The following is a 19312-nucleotide window of genomic DNA, read 5'->3' on the forward strand; positions in this document are numbered from 1 at the left end:
CTATGCCGAGCGCGGCCACTATGCTTGAATAGTACCCCAAAAAGTAGTGAAATTAGTTACAATAATGTCTGGGGTCATAGAAAGCGCCAAAACTTGTCCCGGTAAGATTCAGTACACGCTAAACTGCGTCACACGGCCAAGGTGCTTTTCGTCAGAAAGCCAGGTGCGGCGAGCGTGCCCAAAAACTACCGAAATAAGTTATTATGCTTGGGCCCATAGAAAGCGTCAACAAACATCTCCCAGTTCGAGTAATTAACTCATATTAACTAGGCTTGGATTGTGGAGCTGCTTTTCGATAACTGCGTCACTATATAGGTTCAGTTTTGTGCAGTATAAGCATAAGTGTGCTTGAAGTGCGTCGCAGACTGTCAAACAAAATTCCTCACCTTGCTGTAGTGCAGCGGTGCCGTTTCCAAATGCAGACGGAACACAAGAGAACGCCGGAAGCCCAAAAAACGGGCTACGTCAAAAAGACGGGTCGCCGAGCACGCGAGCTTCACATGCGCAGCCGGCCTCGCTCACTCCTGAGGCTTGTCTGGCGCATGACGTATGCACGCGCGTCTGGCGTGCCGCTAGCTTGTTGCGAGGCAACGCAACAAAAATAAGTTGCAAAGTATAAGTTCATTTACACGCAAAACTTTTTCACTTTTACTGGGAAAGAATTAAAAAAAAATAAAACGTTGTCTGGTAGTTTATTTCACATCCTTTTTTTCTGATATTCGCGGCAACTAACGGATGGAGTTGAAACTAGGCGTGACGTGTTTCCTGTTTCCAGTTTTTGAAGACTGTCCCCTCTTGTTGAATTTCTTTCTCCATGAGTGCCCTTCACCATTGGCCGACGGCCTTCGTTATTGATACGTCCAACACCACGATAGGCTCACATATAGTTTTATGAACAGTTTTTGTGTAAGAACGTTTTGTGAATGCGGGCCTTGCGCCTGTATTCACGAAAAGCATTCTAGAAGAGTTGACTGTTGGGCTAGTTGGTCGTCCATATTTGAAGTAGTAGCTTCGCGCGAATAAAACTACGGACACAAGGAAGACAGACAAGGACAAGCGCTACTCACAAACAGTTGTGAGTAGCGCTTGTCCTTGTCTGTCTTGCTTGTGTCCGTGGTTTTATTCGCGCGAAGCTACTACTTCAAAAATCACGAAATGCTCTTACGCAAAACCTTTTCATCAAAGCAGATGCTAGCCAATCCTGATGCTGGACATATTAACGAATGCTGCCGGCCAATGACGAACAGCACCTTCGAACAAATAGCTTTGTGAATTCGACCTCTGTTTTGTAAGTTAGCTTCGTCGTATCTGACACAGTAGGGTGTAGGCCCATTGCTCGTACTAACTGTGGCAATATTTTGTTTTGGTAGATGGATAATGAAGAGCTGGAGCGCTGTATGCCACAGGCTGAACGATAAATGTGTCACGATAACTGTGTCGCAATAAATGTGTCACAATAGGTTTGGTGAACATTTCAGCAACATTGTCGCGCAGCACAATCGACAGGAAGCTGGGATATAGCGCAGTCCCTCAGGGTAGTAAACCAAGAACTTTGTTCTGGTCAACCTCTCTGCCTTTGCTCTCTGTTTTCTCTCTATCTCTCTCGTTGCTATCGTGAATCGAGGAACATTGCGGCTGCCCCTGTTTCTGCATCATTTATTGTTTAAGGTAGGTGGCGTGGATAGCAGTTAGAACTGCTAGCTCGATTTATATCCTATGCATAGGAGAAAAATGGAGAGAACAAACATGTTGTCATCCACCACTCACGAGCAGCCGATCCTGTTGCCAACTTATGGGTGAAGCACGGCTCTGACAACTAACAAAACGTGAAAAAAGGAATACAACAGGAATAAAGTGGTTACGTTATGCTGGCCCATGTTACTGATTCAAAATACACTTCGTAGACGATTAAGAGGGCCTGGCGCACAGCTTGCGCGAAAACTTGCAGTTCAGCCTGTAGTTTCGCTGTTGAGCAGCCACAGTTGCGAAACTCTCTGCGATGCAGTCAACTACGCTGTCGTGAATCTATACTTTTGGTATCGAATAACCCTTGACGCTAAACTTTCTGAGAGGAAGCATACTCAGAAGCGCACGTTTATAAACACTGCTTCGATAAATGTCTCCCCGTTTTCTTGTTTTTTCCCTTTGTTTTCTTATTTTAGCGATGCCAGTTTTGAACTCAAGCTCCCAACAACGCACCAGCTCGACGCGTTTTACAGCGAGCTAGGAGAGGACCAGAGGGCGCAAGAAGAGCCGACGTTCGTGGACAAGTACTTGTCCGCTCTGTCTCAGATCCGCAGCAAGGAGCTCTTCAGCGTGGTGCACATGGAGGAGCCCAGCACTTCCTACCCACTGCCGCCGCTGCTTGGTCGACAAGCGCAGGCAATTTTTCACGCCCACACTGTTCGCGCACTTCAATTTGGCGGAGAGGAACTCAGCAGACTCAGTCGCCCTTCTGCACTATCCGAGATATTGGCGGGCAACAGCTATTCTCAGGCGTTGTGCAGTCTCCTGTCGTCACCTTCGCACGTATATTGCCTCAAGACCACTTACTAAAGGGACACTAAAGCGAAACAATAAATAAGTTTAGACTAATGAAGCATTGTTTTAGAACCCTGCAGGCAGTCATTTAAAAAAAATAGTTCGATTATTAGATAAGAAAATGAAGGTCCAAGTATCAGTATTCGAATTTCGCGCCGAAACCCCAGCGCCGGTACATCGGCGTGACGTCAGGGATTCCAAAGTATGTTTTCGCATTTGGACCTCGTTGGCTGAATAAAGGTTCCCGAAACTTGCTATGTGTAATATTTGGTTCCTTTAGAACACAATGTAGTCAATCTGTACCGCTGTATATAATTAGTAGGCCCTAGAAGATGCCATCAATATCCAAGACGTCACAGCCCCCAGGTGCGAGAAATTAAGTAGGCGTCGCCACCCGTATTTCGTTCTTGCGCTTTATCTGGCTTACCAAACGTCTTATCGTTGTAAGAGTGGTGTTTTTGGTGTTGTAGAACGGTAATTTACTGATGCTGAAGAAATCATTTTTCACTTTAGTGTCCCTTTAAGTTTGCGTGCCCCAGAAGAGATGCGCGAGCTTTCTTGCCAGCAGTGAGCGTTTGTCGCGGCACGCATAAATTATTATCGTGAGGAGTTGGACGATGGATGGATAATACGCGGAAAAAAATGTTACGGTCATTTGTTTTCGGAGTGTCTCGTCGCCACCAGCTTCCTAACCTCAGCCTCACCGCCATACGCTGAAGAAAAACGAAACTTTGGGCTTCGCCCTTGCCGGTGATCCAGGTCCTAATGTCACTGCCACAACGAACGAGCCGAACGCGCCAACCACATAGATATTCCTCACGCTGCGCTATTATCATGCTGTGCGGGTTTTCTAGCATTCGCAAACAAGCCATGAAGGAGACAATGAAAAACACGCAGCCATCTGTCGCGTCGCGTCCTTCATGTCCTGTTCGCTAATTAAGGCTGTACGCTATAGGGTGCTGCTTTTAAGAGGTCCAAAATTTTTGAACATTGCCTGTGGCAGATAGCCCAATTCCAATCCTTGGTCTAAATTACTCGATAAGGCAGCCATTATTTTGTGAGAAATCAAAACGTCTAATTATATAATTGACACGAGAACCCTACCTAACCTTTTATTTAATTATTTTACGGCATACATTTAAATATGCGAATTAGAGCCGGTGAGTTCGCGAGGCGTATCCACTTGGAACGAATTCTCTGGACTGCAACAGTTTTGAGATATTAATTTTCAACGTGACCGACGAAATGCATCGGTGTTCCAGTTAATCTTGTTGCTTCAATGCATAAAACAGCGTTTTCTTAAATTAACTGGAACGCCAATTCATGTCGTCGTACACGTTGAAAATACACGTTGGTAATCGTGTTGTGTGCGCGTACAAAATATTTGTGCGTTTGTTATGCATTTCCGGACCAAACAATGTGAGCGCAAAGGTGTCCCTACCGGTCTTCGCTGTAGAGCGGTAAATTCACAATTGCGTGAAAAGTGCGTCTGACCATGTTTTTTATTCATGTAGCCTAAATGCCTTTTTACAGGCATTACATAGGGGGTTACATAACATTAGATAACATATGACGGTAAATAAATAATTAAAATATAGGAGCAATACGAGCGCCATTTGCTGAGAACATAGCTTGATAAAACATACCGAAAAAGTACACTGCAAACACTGAGAACATACTGGAAAAAGTAGAAACACAATGGTAGTGGCAACAATTGAGAATAATGCTTCTAACAGTCGGCATGCAATAAGCACTTTAGTTTGCTCAGAAAAGCGTCGTGGTTGTTGGCAGAAACGATTTCCGCAGGCAGCTGCGGAAATCGAAAAAGAATATTAAAAAATTTAAACAAATTATTTTTATTGCAGAAAAGGATAGTACGCATCCTCGCAAATGCTCCTACGATTCACACACCGATCATTTATTTGACAAGTTCAAAATTATCACAATGCATGAAATTTATAGGCGTCAACTTTTGCAGAAGTTTTATCACATGAATAGAAAAAGCGATTTATTCCTTGATAAATTATCATGTTTAGAAGAACGTGTCCCCTCACGTTTCACAATAAACACATAACCCTGGACAGTGCACCGTTTTAGAGCTAATTACAGCCCACAAATGCTATAAAACAACTTGTCAAGGCTTTTAATGCTTACAACAAATATGTAATTGATATATGTGCCCTTACCCCATCAGAATTTTCTCGACTTAATCAGCGGGACTAATATTCATGTTTATACGGTCAGCTATTTCAGAAGTGCAGATTAGTTGAGTTTACAGCTTTTTGTTCACAATTATATTACAAATATATGTGTATATATATGCATTTTTTTTTTCATGTGTCATGTGTGAAACGTTTTGTAACTTCACTACGCGCAACTACTTACTTTTCACTTAGTGCTTCTCATGCATTCTTGCAAAACTGTGTATTTTTGTATTGTTAAAAACACGCGGCAGCTCCGCACTGCGCATGTCTTGTGGTCATAGGGGGCAGGGTGTTTTTTCAAGCTGCACTTGCAGCTTTTCTTCCCTGTCTCCCCCAATCTGTTGAAAATAAAGATATATTCAAATTCAAATATTCAAGCTTATTACAATGGTAAATGGCAACGAAAAATGGTGAATGACGCACAAGCTTGGTACGAGCGATCTTTGGTTGCACTTTAATGCCGTGGTCTAATCTGGGAAAGATGCGATGGGGCGGCTTGATATGAGATTCTGTGAATGGCGCATGATTGTAATAAAGTTGGTGAAAGGGAGATAACAGGGTAACAAGTCTTCACCTTTCCAGTAAACATTAATTAAGACATAAATTTAGGCCGTTAGACATGTTTTATTCATATCTATACATTTCTCACCGCTGCGTTGACCTCAAGCTCATTTCAGGCCTACTTACTGGCAAAACAAAGTGGTGAGAGGATAGGGCGTTCTCTACCGAATTCCTGACGGTGGCCTTTAGAGCGCAGCTCTTACGCGAGAGAGACACGGTCCGATTCGGTGTCCGATCCGGCGTCCGACGCGCCGCAACAGCAGCCGGCATCCATGTGTTTTGCCGTGCCGAAGCGCCGGATCGGACGCTCGGCGTGCTACAAACCGCGCAGATTTTCATCTTCCGACGCATCGGACAACCACACCGTCATTTGGCCGCAGCCATCGACAGCGCGGCTGGCATGTGACGTTCTCTGATGTTCCCTGCCCAGAGGCGGCGCCGGCGGGCCGGTTTCTCGCCGTCTTTCTTTTTTTTTTTTTTTAACTTTGCCTGCTGCAGTTTGTTTCCGACACGAAATAGTCACCAATTCAGTAAATTTATCTCGAACGTGTGCCTGTTCTGCAAAGCAGCACCCAGTACACTAGCACTAAGCTACGGGAGAGATCGGGAGCCGCGATGCGAGGGCACTTCGCAAGCAGACAGCGCACACGGACTGTATGAGCGAGGCTGCTCTCTTCGCTTGCACGTTTGCCCTTCGCAACGACTGCGTCGAGTAAACCAATTGTACTTAATTACGAGCGACCTAAGTGTAGAGTGTTAATCGGTGTGGGGAAAATAAGCGCTCTTCGACGAACTAGGGCTGGATGGCAAGCGCCGTCGGCCGTGGCGTCCGCCTAGCTAGGCCTACCGGCTAAATCGCTGGCTTGTCAGCGGAGCCGTCAGCGGACAACGCGCCGTCGTGAAGTGCTCTGTCACTCGCAGGTGCATAATTTCATTGGCAGTGTTCGCATAAAGCGAAACAGTGTTGTGCAGAGTTCTTTATATTGCGTTTCTCGACGCGGATACGAAGTCTTCCGAGCGTACAAGCCGGGGCGCTGGATCTGGGCGGTGCTTGCGCGCCGCCGGCTCGTCCGAACGCACGCACCGTGTGCCCCGAACATGTTCTGCATGCCGGAGCATGCACCGCCGTGTGCTTCCTGGCGTCCATTCCTGCCGCGAGCGTCGGCGTCACTCGTATACCCGAACAAACGAGGACAGCGAAAGATGAGAGCGTATGCGGCGCGCAGCGGGGATGAGAAAAGCGACGATAGCATGGACAATAGGGATGACGCGCAAGGAGGAAAACGGAGGAGGGTATGGCGAAAGCGTTCAGGAGGTACGCGGACTGCCGGCGGCGTCCAGGCATGCGGCGAGCGCGGAAATTGCGCTGGTGTGAACTTCGGACCCGCTGCGCATGTGCAACTTTGTCTGCGCCGCCACCGCCGCTAGGGAATGCGCTCCGCCTAAGCCACACGTTCTCGAGTTCCTGCTTTATTTCTGAACAATGAGCGGTGCAACCGGTGGTAATGCTTCGTCTGCTGCTGCTGCTAAACGAGCTGCCCAAGCAAAGGCTCAGCGCCGCCGCCCAGAGAAGCCTGCCGTTCAGAATCAAATTCTTTGCCACAATATATCGCGAATTTTTTAAAAAAAAGCAGCTACGCGCAAATTTCGCATTAGGAAGTACCGTAGTCGCTGGTGAAATTTTTAAAAGAATTTTTTCATCTCGCCAAATGTCGAGATGAAACGCATTGAGAATCTCGTTTCAGCGCCAACAGTACGTTGCAGACTGCGTTTGATAAGTAGAGTGTGAAATGTTGCTCTACAAACCTCATTCGCCGCATCTTGGAGCGTTGTTATATCGTATGGTATAACTACTTTGCCGTCGCTGTAAACGCTTGAGAGACCGCAAAGCTTAAGATGTGCGATATCTTGGTGCGCTTCAGGTTACCTAGGCGATTGAAGTTCTTCATTATTTTGCTCCACGCATCTGTAGTGGGTTCGCTGAAACGATGAGCGTGCTCTACTGAATAGAAAGGTCGTTTTAGCGGTTCATTTGAAGGACAAGATTGCAACTTTGCAGGTGACGCAGAGGGGCGAAGCACGGGTGCCGCTGACGTGGCTCCTTCCTCCACGGTTTGGCGCTGACTTCCCACCCACGCTGAACTACGGCGCCTTTGGCCTCGAACTTGCCGCCGCACTGCTGCGCGGAACGACCCTCGACAAATCGTGGCTGGAATGTCTCGAACACCTGGAGCCCCAACTGAACATCAGGCCAGAGAATGACATTACGGCTCAACTGGCGTTAGCCACTGAGGCGGTGGCAGCGTTCGTAGAGAGCCACCAGAAGGTGGGCCACCCGCTGGTACTTCCGGGTCTGGAGACAGTCACCGAGGACATGATGTTCTACGTGGGTGCCTGTGCGAGCATGTGCACTAAGGACAACATCGAGGCCTCGTACAGATGCAACCTTGTGGCCAGGAACTCTGAAAGCTTCGCGCGGACCTTTCGTTGTCCCGTAGGCTCGCACATGAGTCCCGTCGAGCGTTGCTCCTACCCGAATGTAACTGAGGGATAGTAAAGAGCACGAGCTTGCTCCGGAATGGGTGCGTTTTCTCTATTTTGTCTTTACAGCGTGAAAGAAAAAATGACGTCGTGACTGACATGTTACGTAGAGATGCAAAATGATGGCCTGAAAGAAAATCGATTTTTTTTTATCAAGAAATGAAAAAAAGGACATAAACTAGCTATCGCACTGTCCACTACAAATAGTCGTAGCAGAGCAATTCTGTATGCTGCATATAAGTAAAGAATTTGAACAGACTGTCAATATATTTTATCCGCTTGACTGTAAGTACAAAAATGAAAGCATCTACCGCGGTCAACGTGAACACATACGTGCAACTAACCGTGCAATTTAACTCCACGGTTTGGGACACGTGGCAGTTGGAACATTTGGACAATGTTTTCAGGTGCATCAAAAAAAATAGAAAAAGATCGTTTATTTTTTTGTAATTTTTTACCATTGGCATACCTACGTACGTAGCCACTTGCTAAGGTGGCTGAGTTGCTATAGCGATCTACTGAGCACGAGGTACGGGCTCGATTTCCGGCCCCAGCGGCCGTATTTCTTCGGGGAAGAAATACAAAAAACGATCGGGTGCCCGTGTTTACGTGCAAGTTGAAAACCCCAGGTGGTGAAAATTTATCCCTAGTACTGCACAATACTTTACTGTTTGTGGCTAGGGCATTTCCGTCGTCCGGGAACAACGGATGAACTGCCTTGTTCGCGCCCCTCGGCGCAACCGCGCGAACCCGCTGGCGCCACTGCTCCCGCGTTCGTCGTCGTCGTCTGCTTCCACAGCGGGCTCCGTTGACGCGCATTGCTTAAGGGGCTATGAGCCATTTATTGGCAAGAATAAACTATCGTAACCATTACGATCACCAATAACTATCGTCATCAGCAATTGCTCGAGCATCGTCGTCTTCCACAGCGGCCTCCGTGGCCACTCATCATTCCAGCGTAGAATTTCATTTCTATCATGTCGTAATGGGGAGCCAGCGTTTTGACTTACGGTGGTACGAACCATTGCTTTAGGGGCTATGAGCCATTGATTGTCCACGTAACAGACGCACTTATTAACAGACATGACACGCGAACGTATTTGCATACCTATCGTCACGACGACCAACGATCAGGACAATAAATATGTTCATACCTTTGTTCAAAGTTATCTTCGTGTCGTGTGCTAAACAGCTTCACTAGTCATTTCACCTTGACAGAGCGGAATGGCTGCCGACATTTTTCTTAATGATGGGACGATCAGTCATCGCAGCGGCATGAAAAGGAACTCTAAACAGTGCACTATAGCTGATCCGTAGATAAGTAAAGTTGATACAAAAGAAAAAAAACAGAAAAGAGGAGAAGGGCTTTCAACACTAAATAGTCCTACAAGGGTACACTAAGTTAACGCAGGCGATATTCTTATAAGCGTGCGACTATTGCAGCAGATGTTAGTCACTAGTATGACGCGCAAAGAAAGCGTATTTTATAGCAGCCTTCATGAAACCTATTGATGTCAATATAAAGCATATGGTAAAGCAGTTGTATCGAACAATCTGTTATTCGTACAAGAGCTTCTTGGAAAACTGCGGGCATGGAGCGCTGGAACACTTTATGATGAATGCGCTCGGTTAGGTGGAACTATTACACTTTTCTTGCGCGTGCCTCACTCTTTGCCAAATGTTAGGAAGCCAAGAGAGTATGGCATCTGAACAATTTTAAAGCGAACGCTCGGAGGAGCATGCGGCCCCCTGTGGAGCAGGCGAGCGGAGAAGGAAGCGGAGGTGTGCAGCCGTCCTCAAGACATCGTAGTCACGCTGCTGTCGGTGCGTTGTCATGATGCCGCCGCCGTCCCGCCGTCACCATCTCCATCGTCATCATTCCATCGTCGTCACAACGTCGACGTCATTAAACTGTCATGCCGTCTACCAAAACACGTCGGCGGCAAATCCGCACTGGTTTCTGCATGAAATATTTTTGGTGACCTGCTTCGATGAAAAAACAATTCTTTATTCCTACGTTCATCTTATTCGAAGCCGTACGTATTCAGCTTTTCCGGACATCAGTGTTTACTTCGCGTGAGTACCACCACGTGGCGTTGTGACCTTAAAGTTTTCAGACTTAACGCGGTGACTTAGTGATGACGTTACCTAAATAAATATAAAAGAACTAAACGTAATCCCTGCGCGCTGAACTTCACCTGTGCCTGTGCCGCCGGCATTATCAGTATTTTTTTTATATAAAGAGTAGCCTCTCATCAGCTGGAAGTGACTTATCATCCTAAGAGCGTTTTAATACGACGAGGCACACCCCAGCGATTGTTCATTCCGGATTTTTCGGAGGCTTCGCGAAAGCCAACCATGTTTTCTTTTCTTTTTCTTTTATCTTTTTCAATGCCAAGAAGTCAACTCATAGAGTAACATATTAAACGACAAGAGTGGGCACTCGAGCCGTTTCGCGGCCGAGCTATGGAGCTTCGCCGATTCCGCTAGGTGGCAGAACACATAAAGAAAAAATGCGGCTGTGGCTGCTGTGGCTGCGGCGAGCACCTTGACAGGCGGTAAGACCCAACACGCGTGAAGCCTAGTCGGGCCGCGCCGCCGGCCTTTTTCTGTAAAATGCACCTGAGCATCGTTGTTAGGTTCTTCTGACAGCGTCTGCTTCGTCGCCGTTTCATGGTAAGGTCACAGCAAGTTCTGTTGCTCTTTGTTAACGACTTATTTTCTTCGCATTTCGTTATGTCACTGTTAGCCGCATGAACGAGTGACGACGGCCTTGCAGCCATGAACAGCTGCTGCCCATTTGCTACGCTGAGTTTCATTTGGCATTCTTTTTTTTATGCGCAGCAATGAGCGGTGATGCTAGCGATAACAGCGATACGGCAGCGTCCGAGCAGCGAGGCACGTTCGATACAATGACGAAGTTAGAAAATAAAATGATTCGTAAAGAAATGCGGCCCAAGAACACATGCCGTTCGGGGCGGAGAGCTTTATGTTAGGCGCAGCGACTGCTGAGAAAGTATGGTGCTCTACTTTTTCAAAAGAAATGTAGCTATTTCTAAAGCGGTACGCGTGCAATATTTGCAGTATGGCAATAATGCGCTCTCTCACAACCTCCGTAGCAGGCTATGTGCGCTCGAGCGTTGTTAGCTGTTCGGCATTGGGCTGAAAATATGTGTTTTCATGTTTTAATTGTGTATGGAGTCGTTACCGTAGAAAGTTCCTTGTTTCTTAGGATTCATAACAGTGCTTCCTTAGCCAAAAAATACGCATTACATGAAGGAACGCAGTATCTCCATTATAAACCTTTGCAGGCTCTATTGTTGCTTATACGAAGGAACATAGCCTCTACATTCAATAGCTTTGAAGCCTCCAGTATTGCTTACCTGTCTGTCAGTCTACCTATTGCAGGAATATCCACCATTTTCTCAAAATACACTGTACAGCCAAAGGACATCATGCATACTCAAGGGCAAAATTCCAAGTATCAGAAGACGATTGCAAGGCTTCGAAGACAGCAGGTGAGGAACCCCTACACAAAGTGCTTAATTGCAGCTGTTTAATGACATACACACTGGCTTACACATTCGAGATGAGGATGTTGGTGCGCGCTCAAATATTTTCGCAGCCATTTTATTTCGGCACGGAACCATTCACATAATTTTGCTGCCCTAATTCACCATCTTCGCAGAAGTAGAAGAAATAACGTCATCTTTGTTTTCCTTCTAGTACAATCCCATTTTCAGCAAATTAATTGCTGGCGTGCATCTGCAGTTTTTTTTTTTTTCATTATCTGGATAATTTCAACACGTCTTCTATGTGTTTTGCTTGGGCTAGGTTATTGCCATCACGCCGTTTATTTCCGACTATTCTCCATTTACCGGTGTCACACGACCACTTTCGATCGCGATCAAGTCCGATCCGGATCGAAATTATGGACTGCTATTGGCTCCATCGCGCAGCTTGCCCAAAAGAACCAATAGCGATCAAGAAATTCAAATCGGATTGAGCTTGATCGCGTTTGAAAGTGCGCTGTGTGACCCCCGTACTACTTGTATTTCGCTGTTTCTTCCCGTTTTCATGTATCTGCCTCTTACAATCTTGCTGCAAGGAATTGTTCTCTGCTATTTTTGTTTTCTTGATTGTGTAGCAAGTTGATTTATATTTAAGGAACATGGCACATTTATTTACGATCCACCTTTTGGCGTGAGTTACTAGACGTACAATATCATAACGGATAAAGTTCTACTTCATCAACAGTTGGCATGATTGTTGCGATAAGTTACATCTTTAAACAGCAAAAATGAATTTAAATGAAACTAACATGGTATGATGGTATGATGAACTTTATTTATGAAACTAACATGAAGTGAAACATTTTTGCGCGCTCGTCGTAACAACATATAAACAGCGGCACCAGCGCCTGCAGCAAATCACTCGATTTAAGCAACGTTATGGGTCACAAAAAAAATAAATATAAGAAAGGAAACTGAAATTAGGGCCTCCGAGATACGGCGTCGTGTGCGACCATCTTGGAGGGTGGTGCATTTCGCCGATTCCGCTAGGTGCGCTGAGAGCCAAAGTCGGGCGCGGGCGTCTATGGGAGTGTCCACCCTTTACGTTTACTATGTTATTCTATGGTCAACTGGCTTGGATAATAGTAGTCGGAAGCACTCCGCGGCAGCTTCTGTCGGAACACATTCTTAGCGTGCGAACGCCGCACAGCATCTACGAAAGACGCTGCCCTGAACGGCTTTTGATTTTGACCTATCGGTTTCATTAAGGGGCTCCAATTATTTCCCTACACTTTAAAAACAGTTGCACACTTTGGGGTGTATATTTGCCATGCAACAATAATTTTCATCTGTTTTGCTTGCGTTTCCTTTCTTGAGAACGCAGCGCTCGCTACTTTCCTGTCGAGAATGCTCTGTCATGCTGATAACGCGCATGACGTCCGTGACTTGGAAGTACGGGCTCACAGCATTAAAGAAAGGAAATGCGGGCAAAAGAGATGACGAACATTGTTGTGTCGCAAATATACACCCCAAAGGGTGCAACTGTCTTTAGATTGTAGCAATTTTTTTATCCGCACTCATGGACTGTCGCAGCAGCTGAAAATTGAGAAACGATGCTTCTGTGTTGAGATGGACGGTTCTTGCAGATCGTTGTCATATTACTGTCTTATCACGGTTATCCCCGTGCGTGAAAGAAGACCGCTATTTAGGATTATTGTGCACTAATACACGTGGTATTTGTCTGTTCTCCATATTGTCTACCATGCTGCCGTTTTATCTTTATAATATAGGCTCAATGAAGACTAGCAGGTGTCGAACGCCAAACAGGCTGCCCATGTACTCAAAGGCCTCGCGCAAAACTCCTCACACATGCTTGCGTTCGAGAGTTGTGGGAATGTCGAGGACTTCAAGGAACGTTGGCAGTTCGAGGAAGGTGACAATCAGCACATGGGACAATTTGTTCGCATTCTCATTGCGCGAGAATCGGTACCAGCCTTCGCAAGATGAGGTTGAATGAATGTTTGATGGCGCAAGGTCCAGGTGTGGCCATGGCAAAATTATGGCAATGACTAATGACGTGTACTACGAACACTAAAGTACATTGCAAAAGAGGGATGCAATATACAAAATATGCGAGATGCTAAAATTGCCTAGAGCACTAATGTCTCGCCCGAGCCCTTGAAACACAAGGGCGTAGAGTCATGGGCTATACGAAACAACTATCAAAGCGGCATCCTCTGAAAGGAGAAGCCGCTACGATTGTGTGGGGCTAATAACATGCAACACAACTTTCAGGAAACTAGGACTGCGTTAATGTCAAAGAGCTGTTCTGGGCCGAGTAGCATTACAGGATGAAGGGGGATGTGCTACCTGTATGCCTGGGGAAAATTGTTCTTTCTCTCAGATTGGGCTTCCCGACACCCCAGGAGGACGTGGAGGACGGTCAGCCTCTCCCCGCATCTACCACAGGTTGGAGGATCATTCCCAGTGAGTAAAATGTTATCGGTGCCAAATATGTGTCCTATGCTGAGACGACAGGATAGGACATCTGTTCGGTGAGATTTTGTTGCAGAAGACCAGAAACCTAATTGTGGCTCTATTACGTGCAGCTCATTATTTGTTTCCACGTCCCACAAGCGTTGCTAGTAGTTTCGCAGTTTCCTTCGTAAGAAGGGCTTTAGATCTGTGACAGGGACTGCAGCGGTAGTATAACCAGCATGCGATGCAATCGATGTGGCCATCTGGTCCGCCAGAACGTTACCCTCGATGCCCCTATGGCCAGGCACGCAGCATGTAATCACATGCTGGTTAGATATATACACTTTACAAGGTTCAATAATTACTGGATTTTTGTGCTTACAGAATGACATCAAGGCCTTCACGACACTTAGGGAGTATGTATATATATATAACTGCTTTTTGTATTGTTGATTTCTTTATATGCTTCACAGCCGACAATAGTGCGTAGGCCTCAGCCGTAAAGATGCTTGTTTCCGGATGCAGTACATTGGATTCCGAGAAGGATGGCCCGATGGCTGCATAGGACGCCACGGGATTCGACTTCGAAGCATCAGTGAACTCTGTGGCACGAGTGCTTATAGTGAAGTTCTAGGAAATGCACTCGCATTTCGACCTCTGGTGCGTGCTTTGTAACCTCTACAAAGGACACGTCACATTCTACCACCTGCCACTCCCAACGAGGCAACAGCTTGGTTGGATGAATTAAGCGATGCTCGAGGAGTGGGACATGCATTTCTCCACGAAGCTCCCTCATACGCAGCGACAAAGGCTGCCTTACAGAGGGGCGATTACGGAAAAATTTAACACGCGTCACTTCGTTAAGGTTGTCAAAACATCGATGTTGATTATCGGAGTGTAGTTTCAGAAAATATGAGGCTGATGTAAGTTCTCTGCAGATGCAGTGACCATTCATTTGCTTCTGCTTATAAGCTTTCAATAGGACTTGTCCTAAAAGCGCCGTTGGCTACGCGGATACCTAAATGGTGGACAGGGTCGAGCATCTTTAGCGCGCTCGGAGCGGCTGAGTTATATACGACGGCACCATACTCCAATCGTGATCGAATTAGGCTCTTATAAAGATTAATCAAACACTTTCTGTCGCTACCCCATGTTGCGTGGGATATAATTTTCAGTAAGTTCATTGTGTTGAGACATTTTGCTTTAAGATATTTAATGTGTGGAACGAAAGTAAGCCTGGAGTCAAGCGAGCAATTTATGCTCTTTGTTGACATGTATTTGTTGTCCACACAATTCTACACAGGGATCTGGCACCAGGCCTCTCCTTCTTATAAAAAGAACACAAGAACTTTTGTGGGGGTTGATTTTAAATCCATTTATATCTGCCCACTTCGACATCTTCTTCAAGCCCTGCTGTACCTGTACTCGCATACTGCGAGGTTACAGGATCTGAAGCCTATTTGAATGTCGTGCACGTAGACGGAATAAAAAATGGCCGGTGGTTGTGAATCACGAAGTGTGTTCATCTTGACTATAAACAGTGTGCAACTAAGTACGCCTCCCTGGGGTACACCAGTTTCTTTTATAAAGGTCACGATAATAGGTTGCCGATTTTCACGCGGAAGATACGATTCGATAAATACCTTTCAATTATGTTCAGCATATTTACACATATTCCAATTCCCGACAACTTTCGCAAGATCCCGTAACGCTATGTTGTGTCATACGCCTGCTCCATATCGAGGAGTATCGTTAGGAAAGACTGTTTATGTACAAATGCATCGCGGATACATCCTTCAAGGCGCACAAGATGATCGGTTATCGACCGCCCTTCTCTGAAGTCACACTGATAGAGATCGAGCATATTGTTGAGTTCAAGGAAATGTATGAGTCTGCGATTAATCATTTCTTCAAAAAGCTTACACAGACAATTTGTAAGAGCTATCGGACGATAACTTGCAGCCAAGGAAGGGTCTTTACCCTGCTTCACAACAGGAACCACAATAGCTTCTTTCCATGTGGAGGTAAGGTATCCCACAGCCCAAAAAGTGTTGAAAAGTGAGATTAGTGTAACTTGTGTGCCTGTATGTAAGTTTCTGATCATGTCGTACATGACTCTGTCAGGTCCCGGTGCAGAGCTCTTGCATGTGTTCAAGGCAGCTCTCAACCCGGCGAAACTGAAATACCGGTTATATCGTTCATTCTGTCTGCATTTACATATGATTGGCTTACGTTCTTCTATTTCCTTATGTTTAAGGAAGGATTGAGGATAGGGGATTTAGCTTGACACACGCTCAAAGTGCTCCCGAATAAAGTCTGCCTGCTCTTCTAAAGTATTCCCTTGATCGTTCATCAGAGGCAACGGATTTATTTGCTGCCATTTTAGCCTCCTTACGCCATTCCAAACGTTCGCCTCCTGGGTGTGCGAACTTATACCTGAAAGGAACCTCTCCCAACTTTCACTCTTTGATTGACGTCGTATCCACCTTCCCTGTAATTTTATGTGTTTAAATTCAATGAGATTTTCTGTATTCGGCGATCTGCGCAATATGTCCCTTGCCTTATTCTGCCTCTTTCGCGCAACTATACAGTCCTCATTCTCACCAGGGAACACGTCTTTAAAGTGAACCATCAATTGTTTGCGGGATAAACTTTTCAGCAGAATCAAAAATAAAAGCCGTAAAATATGCGACAGCGTCATCTATAGTAAAATTGCTTATAAAATTGGGCGTTAAATAAGTTGATTCTTCAAAATGCCCCCAGTCAGCCGGTGCTAATTTCCAAATGAGAACACAGGCATGGTTGTCATGCTGCGTTATAAAGTTTAAAGTTATTGGGAAGTGGTCACTTCCAAAAGGATTATTGATCACATTTCATTCCAGAAGAGGCAGAAGAGAAGCAGAGCTTATTGCTAGATCAATCGATGAATATGAGTTGTGTGGTATGCTATACTATATATAGGTCGGCTCCATCTTATTAAACAGGCAGGCACTAGAGGTCAGAAGAAAATTTTCGATTAATTGACCTCTCGCATCGCATCGCGAATCTCCCCACATTGTGTTGTGGGCATTGAAATCAGCAACGAGTATGCAGGGGTCAAGAAACTGATTAATTAGGTTATAGAAATCGGTTTTTCTCAAATGATAGTCAGGAGGTATGTATATAGAGCACACAGTCAACCAGTTTGTTAAAAAGGATTGCCCGAACTGACGTTGCCTCAAGGGGCGTCTGAAGGGCGATCTGCTGACAAGCTACACACTTGTCCGCAACTATTGCAACACCGCCGGAGGCATTAGCCTCGTTGCGGTCTTTACGATAGCTTGTGTATTGGTGCAGAAAGTTTGTGTGTATGGGTTTCAGATGTGTATCTTGAATATACAGCAACTTTGGATGATGCTTGTGTAGAAGTTCTGTAATGTCGTCTAGGTTGTGAATGGGTCCTCTAACATTCCATTGTAGTATAGTGCCTAGAATATACTGGCTAGTGTGCCGTCCGCGGCCTCCCGGGTGGCACCGGATGCAATGAGTGCCGGCGGCTGCCGCTAGGAGCGTTGCAGTGCAGGTGGGTGCCGCGGCACCATCCGGTATTCGTAACCCGCCGTGTTTCCACAGCATCGGCAAGCGGGCTGCTGCGCTTTTTGTTTTTATGAAGCCGTAGCAGCAGTACAGTTCAAATGTGGGCAGCTGATTACTGATTAGGGCTTGTGTTCATTACAACAGGCTTCTTTAGCGCTTGTCGCTTGCTTGAAAAGCTTGTGCTAGCTCAGCTCGGCTTCGAGCGAGGAACCTCATATGTGTTCCTATGCTGGCGAAGAGAAAACATAATTTTTAAGGCAGAAGCCTTAGATCTCCATGTTTCAAGGTCGTGTTGTGAAGTGCAGAATATATCACACGATCCAAGGAAGGCCAGAAGCGAACCAAAAGCATGTCCAGCCGAGATGGTTAATGATTAGCAAATTTAATTATTGATTAGCGATTCGATTAAAGTGAATTAGGAGGATTAAGGTGGATTAGAGCGGATGAAGGAGGATTAGCGTGGATTACAGCCCCCCCCCCCTTTACAAGGCGTTCGCCTTCGTGTCTCTTATAGGCGATAGGTAAGGACACTTGTTTTTTATTCTAGCGATGATGGCAGCGCAATGTTTTAAGGGTAAGTTTTAGATTGCAGTTTTTATTCTAATTACGCAAAAGAATTCTAAGGTTACGGCACTGTCCTATTAATGTTATATTACTGCATAACCATTCAAGACCGCCGTAACCGATCATCTTTTGAAATGACTCATTTCACTGTTCTTTCTTTTTTATTTAATTTGCTGCTGTTTCTGCCTATTTATCTTACACTGTTGTCCTCATAGGTATGAATGTTTTTGATTGTTTGTAAACCATGTAACTATCCCCTCATCATTCCAATTGGGCCCCTAGGGTATGATAATGAGTAAATAAATTAGCCTATAAAATGAACTGTGGGGTTCCTTGTACTATACATTCTTTATACCAGGTAAATACGTGCAGATTTCTTTTTATTTCTGATATCGTGAACAAAAACAGGAAGCATATTTTTTATTTGAGCGTAACTAAGATTTTATTCAAGCGTAACAACAGTCAACGCAGGCACAAGACAGCACTAGATAAGAGATAACGCACACATACATGAAGAAGATATATTTAGTGGCAGTGACGCAGTTTGAGGAGCTTCTGGCGTTGCCTTGCGCTTCCCTCTCTTTGTTGATGCCTTTTACAAAAACTCAAATCTCAAGAAAACATAGAACTTTACGACTGCTGTCAAAGCTGGTTTTTCATGCTCTGGGAACCTATAGTTGTGGACACACCAGTGTCTGGAGCTGACTTGAAAAATCAGCTAGACTCGCTACATATGTAACTTGTTTTTGCTAAAGAACACAGTAAAATCATCTTCCATGGCCTTCAGAGTGGTTGACAAGGTCTGACTAAGATAGACAAGGCCTCCATTGTCAAAATGGGTATCGTGCAACATGAAGCAGCGTTGGCACTAGCTTCAGCTTTACTTAGGTAAAGGAATTAAGCCTGCACACTGTGGTCCAGAATTTTTGGCAGTGATCTGTCATGCAAGGTACATAACCTGCAGTATATAGTAGTTCAAAGCACTACTGCTCATTCTTTCTTGTTTTTCTTGGCACTCACGAGGTGCATGCTTAGGATACTCAGGAAATAGTCCTACGGAACAGTATTTGCAATGATGAAGAGGCGAGCAGTGAGAAGACGACGACGAAAAGCTATATACAAGGATATTTACAAGGGAATATGCCGCACTTGGCCAAGAGGCAACAGCCCGCGCTAGCCTCCAATCGTCGTCGTCGTCTTCTCACTGCTCGCCTCTTCGTCACTGCAAATACTGTTCCGTAGCAATATCGTTGGTATGGCGCAGGGTTATAGGCGTGTTTTATCGCGGGGAATCTCGTGGACAACACCGCTCACGGTGATAGAGAACGCACGCTG

The 19312-nt window shown here is 45.5% G+C and overlaps 1 protein-coding gene across 1 annotated transcript in view; it reads left to right on the plus strand.

Annotated features, from left to right (window-relative positions):
• Positions 1–7879, plus strand: part of LOC142573202 (uncharacterized) — a 145920-nt gene extending 138041 nt beyond the window's left edge. The window contains exons 9-10 of the mRNA XM_075683021.1: positions 2163–2382; positions 7366–7879. Coding sequence (XP_075539136.1) covers positions 2163–2382; positions 7366–7860 — 715 coding nt within the window. The 3' untranslated portion in view covers positions 7861–7879. The remainder of the gene's footprint in view (positions 1–2162; positions 2383–7365) is intronic.
• Positions 7880–19312: the final 11433 nt, after the last annotated feature.

Source organism: Dermacentor variabilis, chromosome 1 (genome assembly GCF_050947875.1).
Source record: "Dermacentor variabilis isolate Ectoservices chromosome 1, ASM5094787v1, whole genome shotgun sequence".
In the NCBI taxonomy this organism is placed as follows: domain Eukaryota; kingdom Metazoa; phylum Arthropoda; class Arachnida; order Ixodida; family Ixodidae; genus Dermacentor; species Dermacentor variabilis.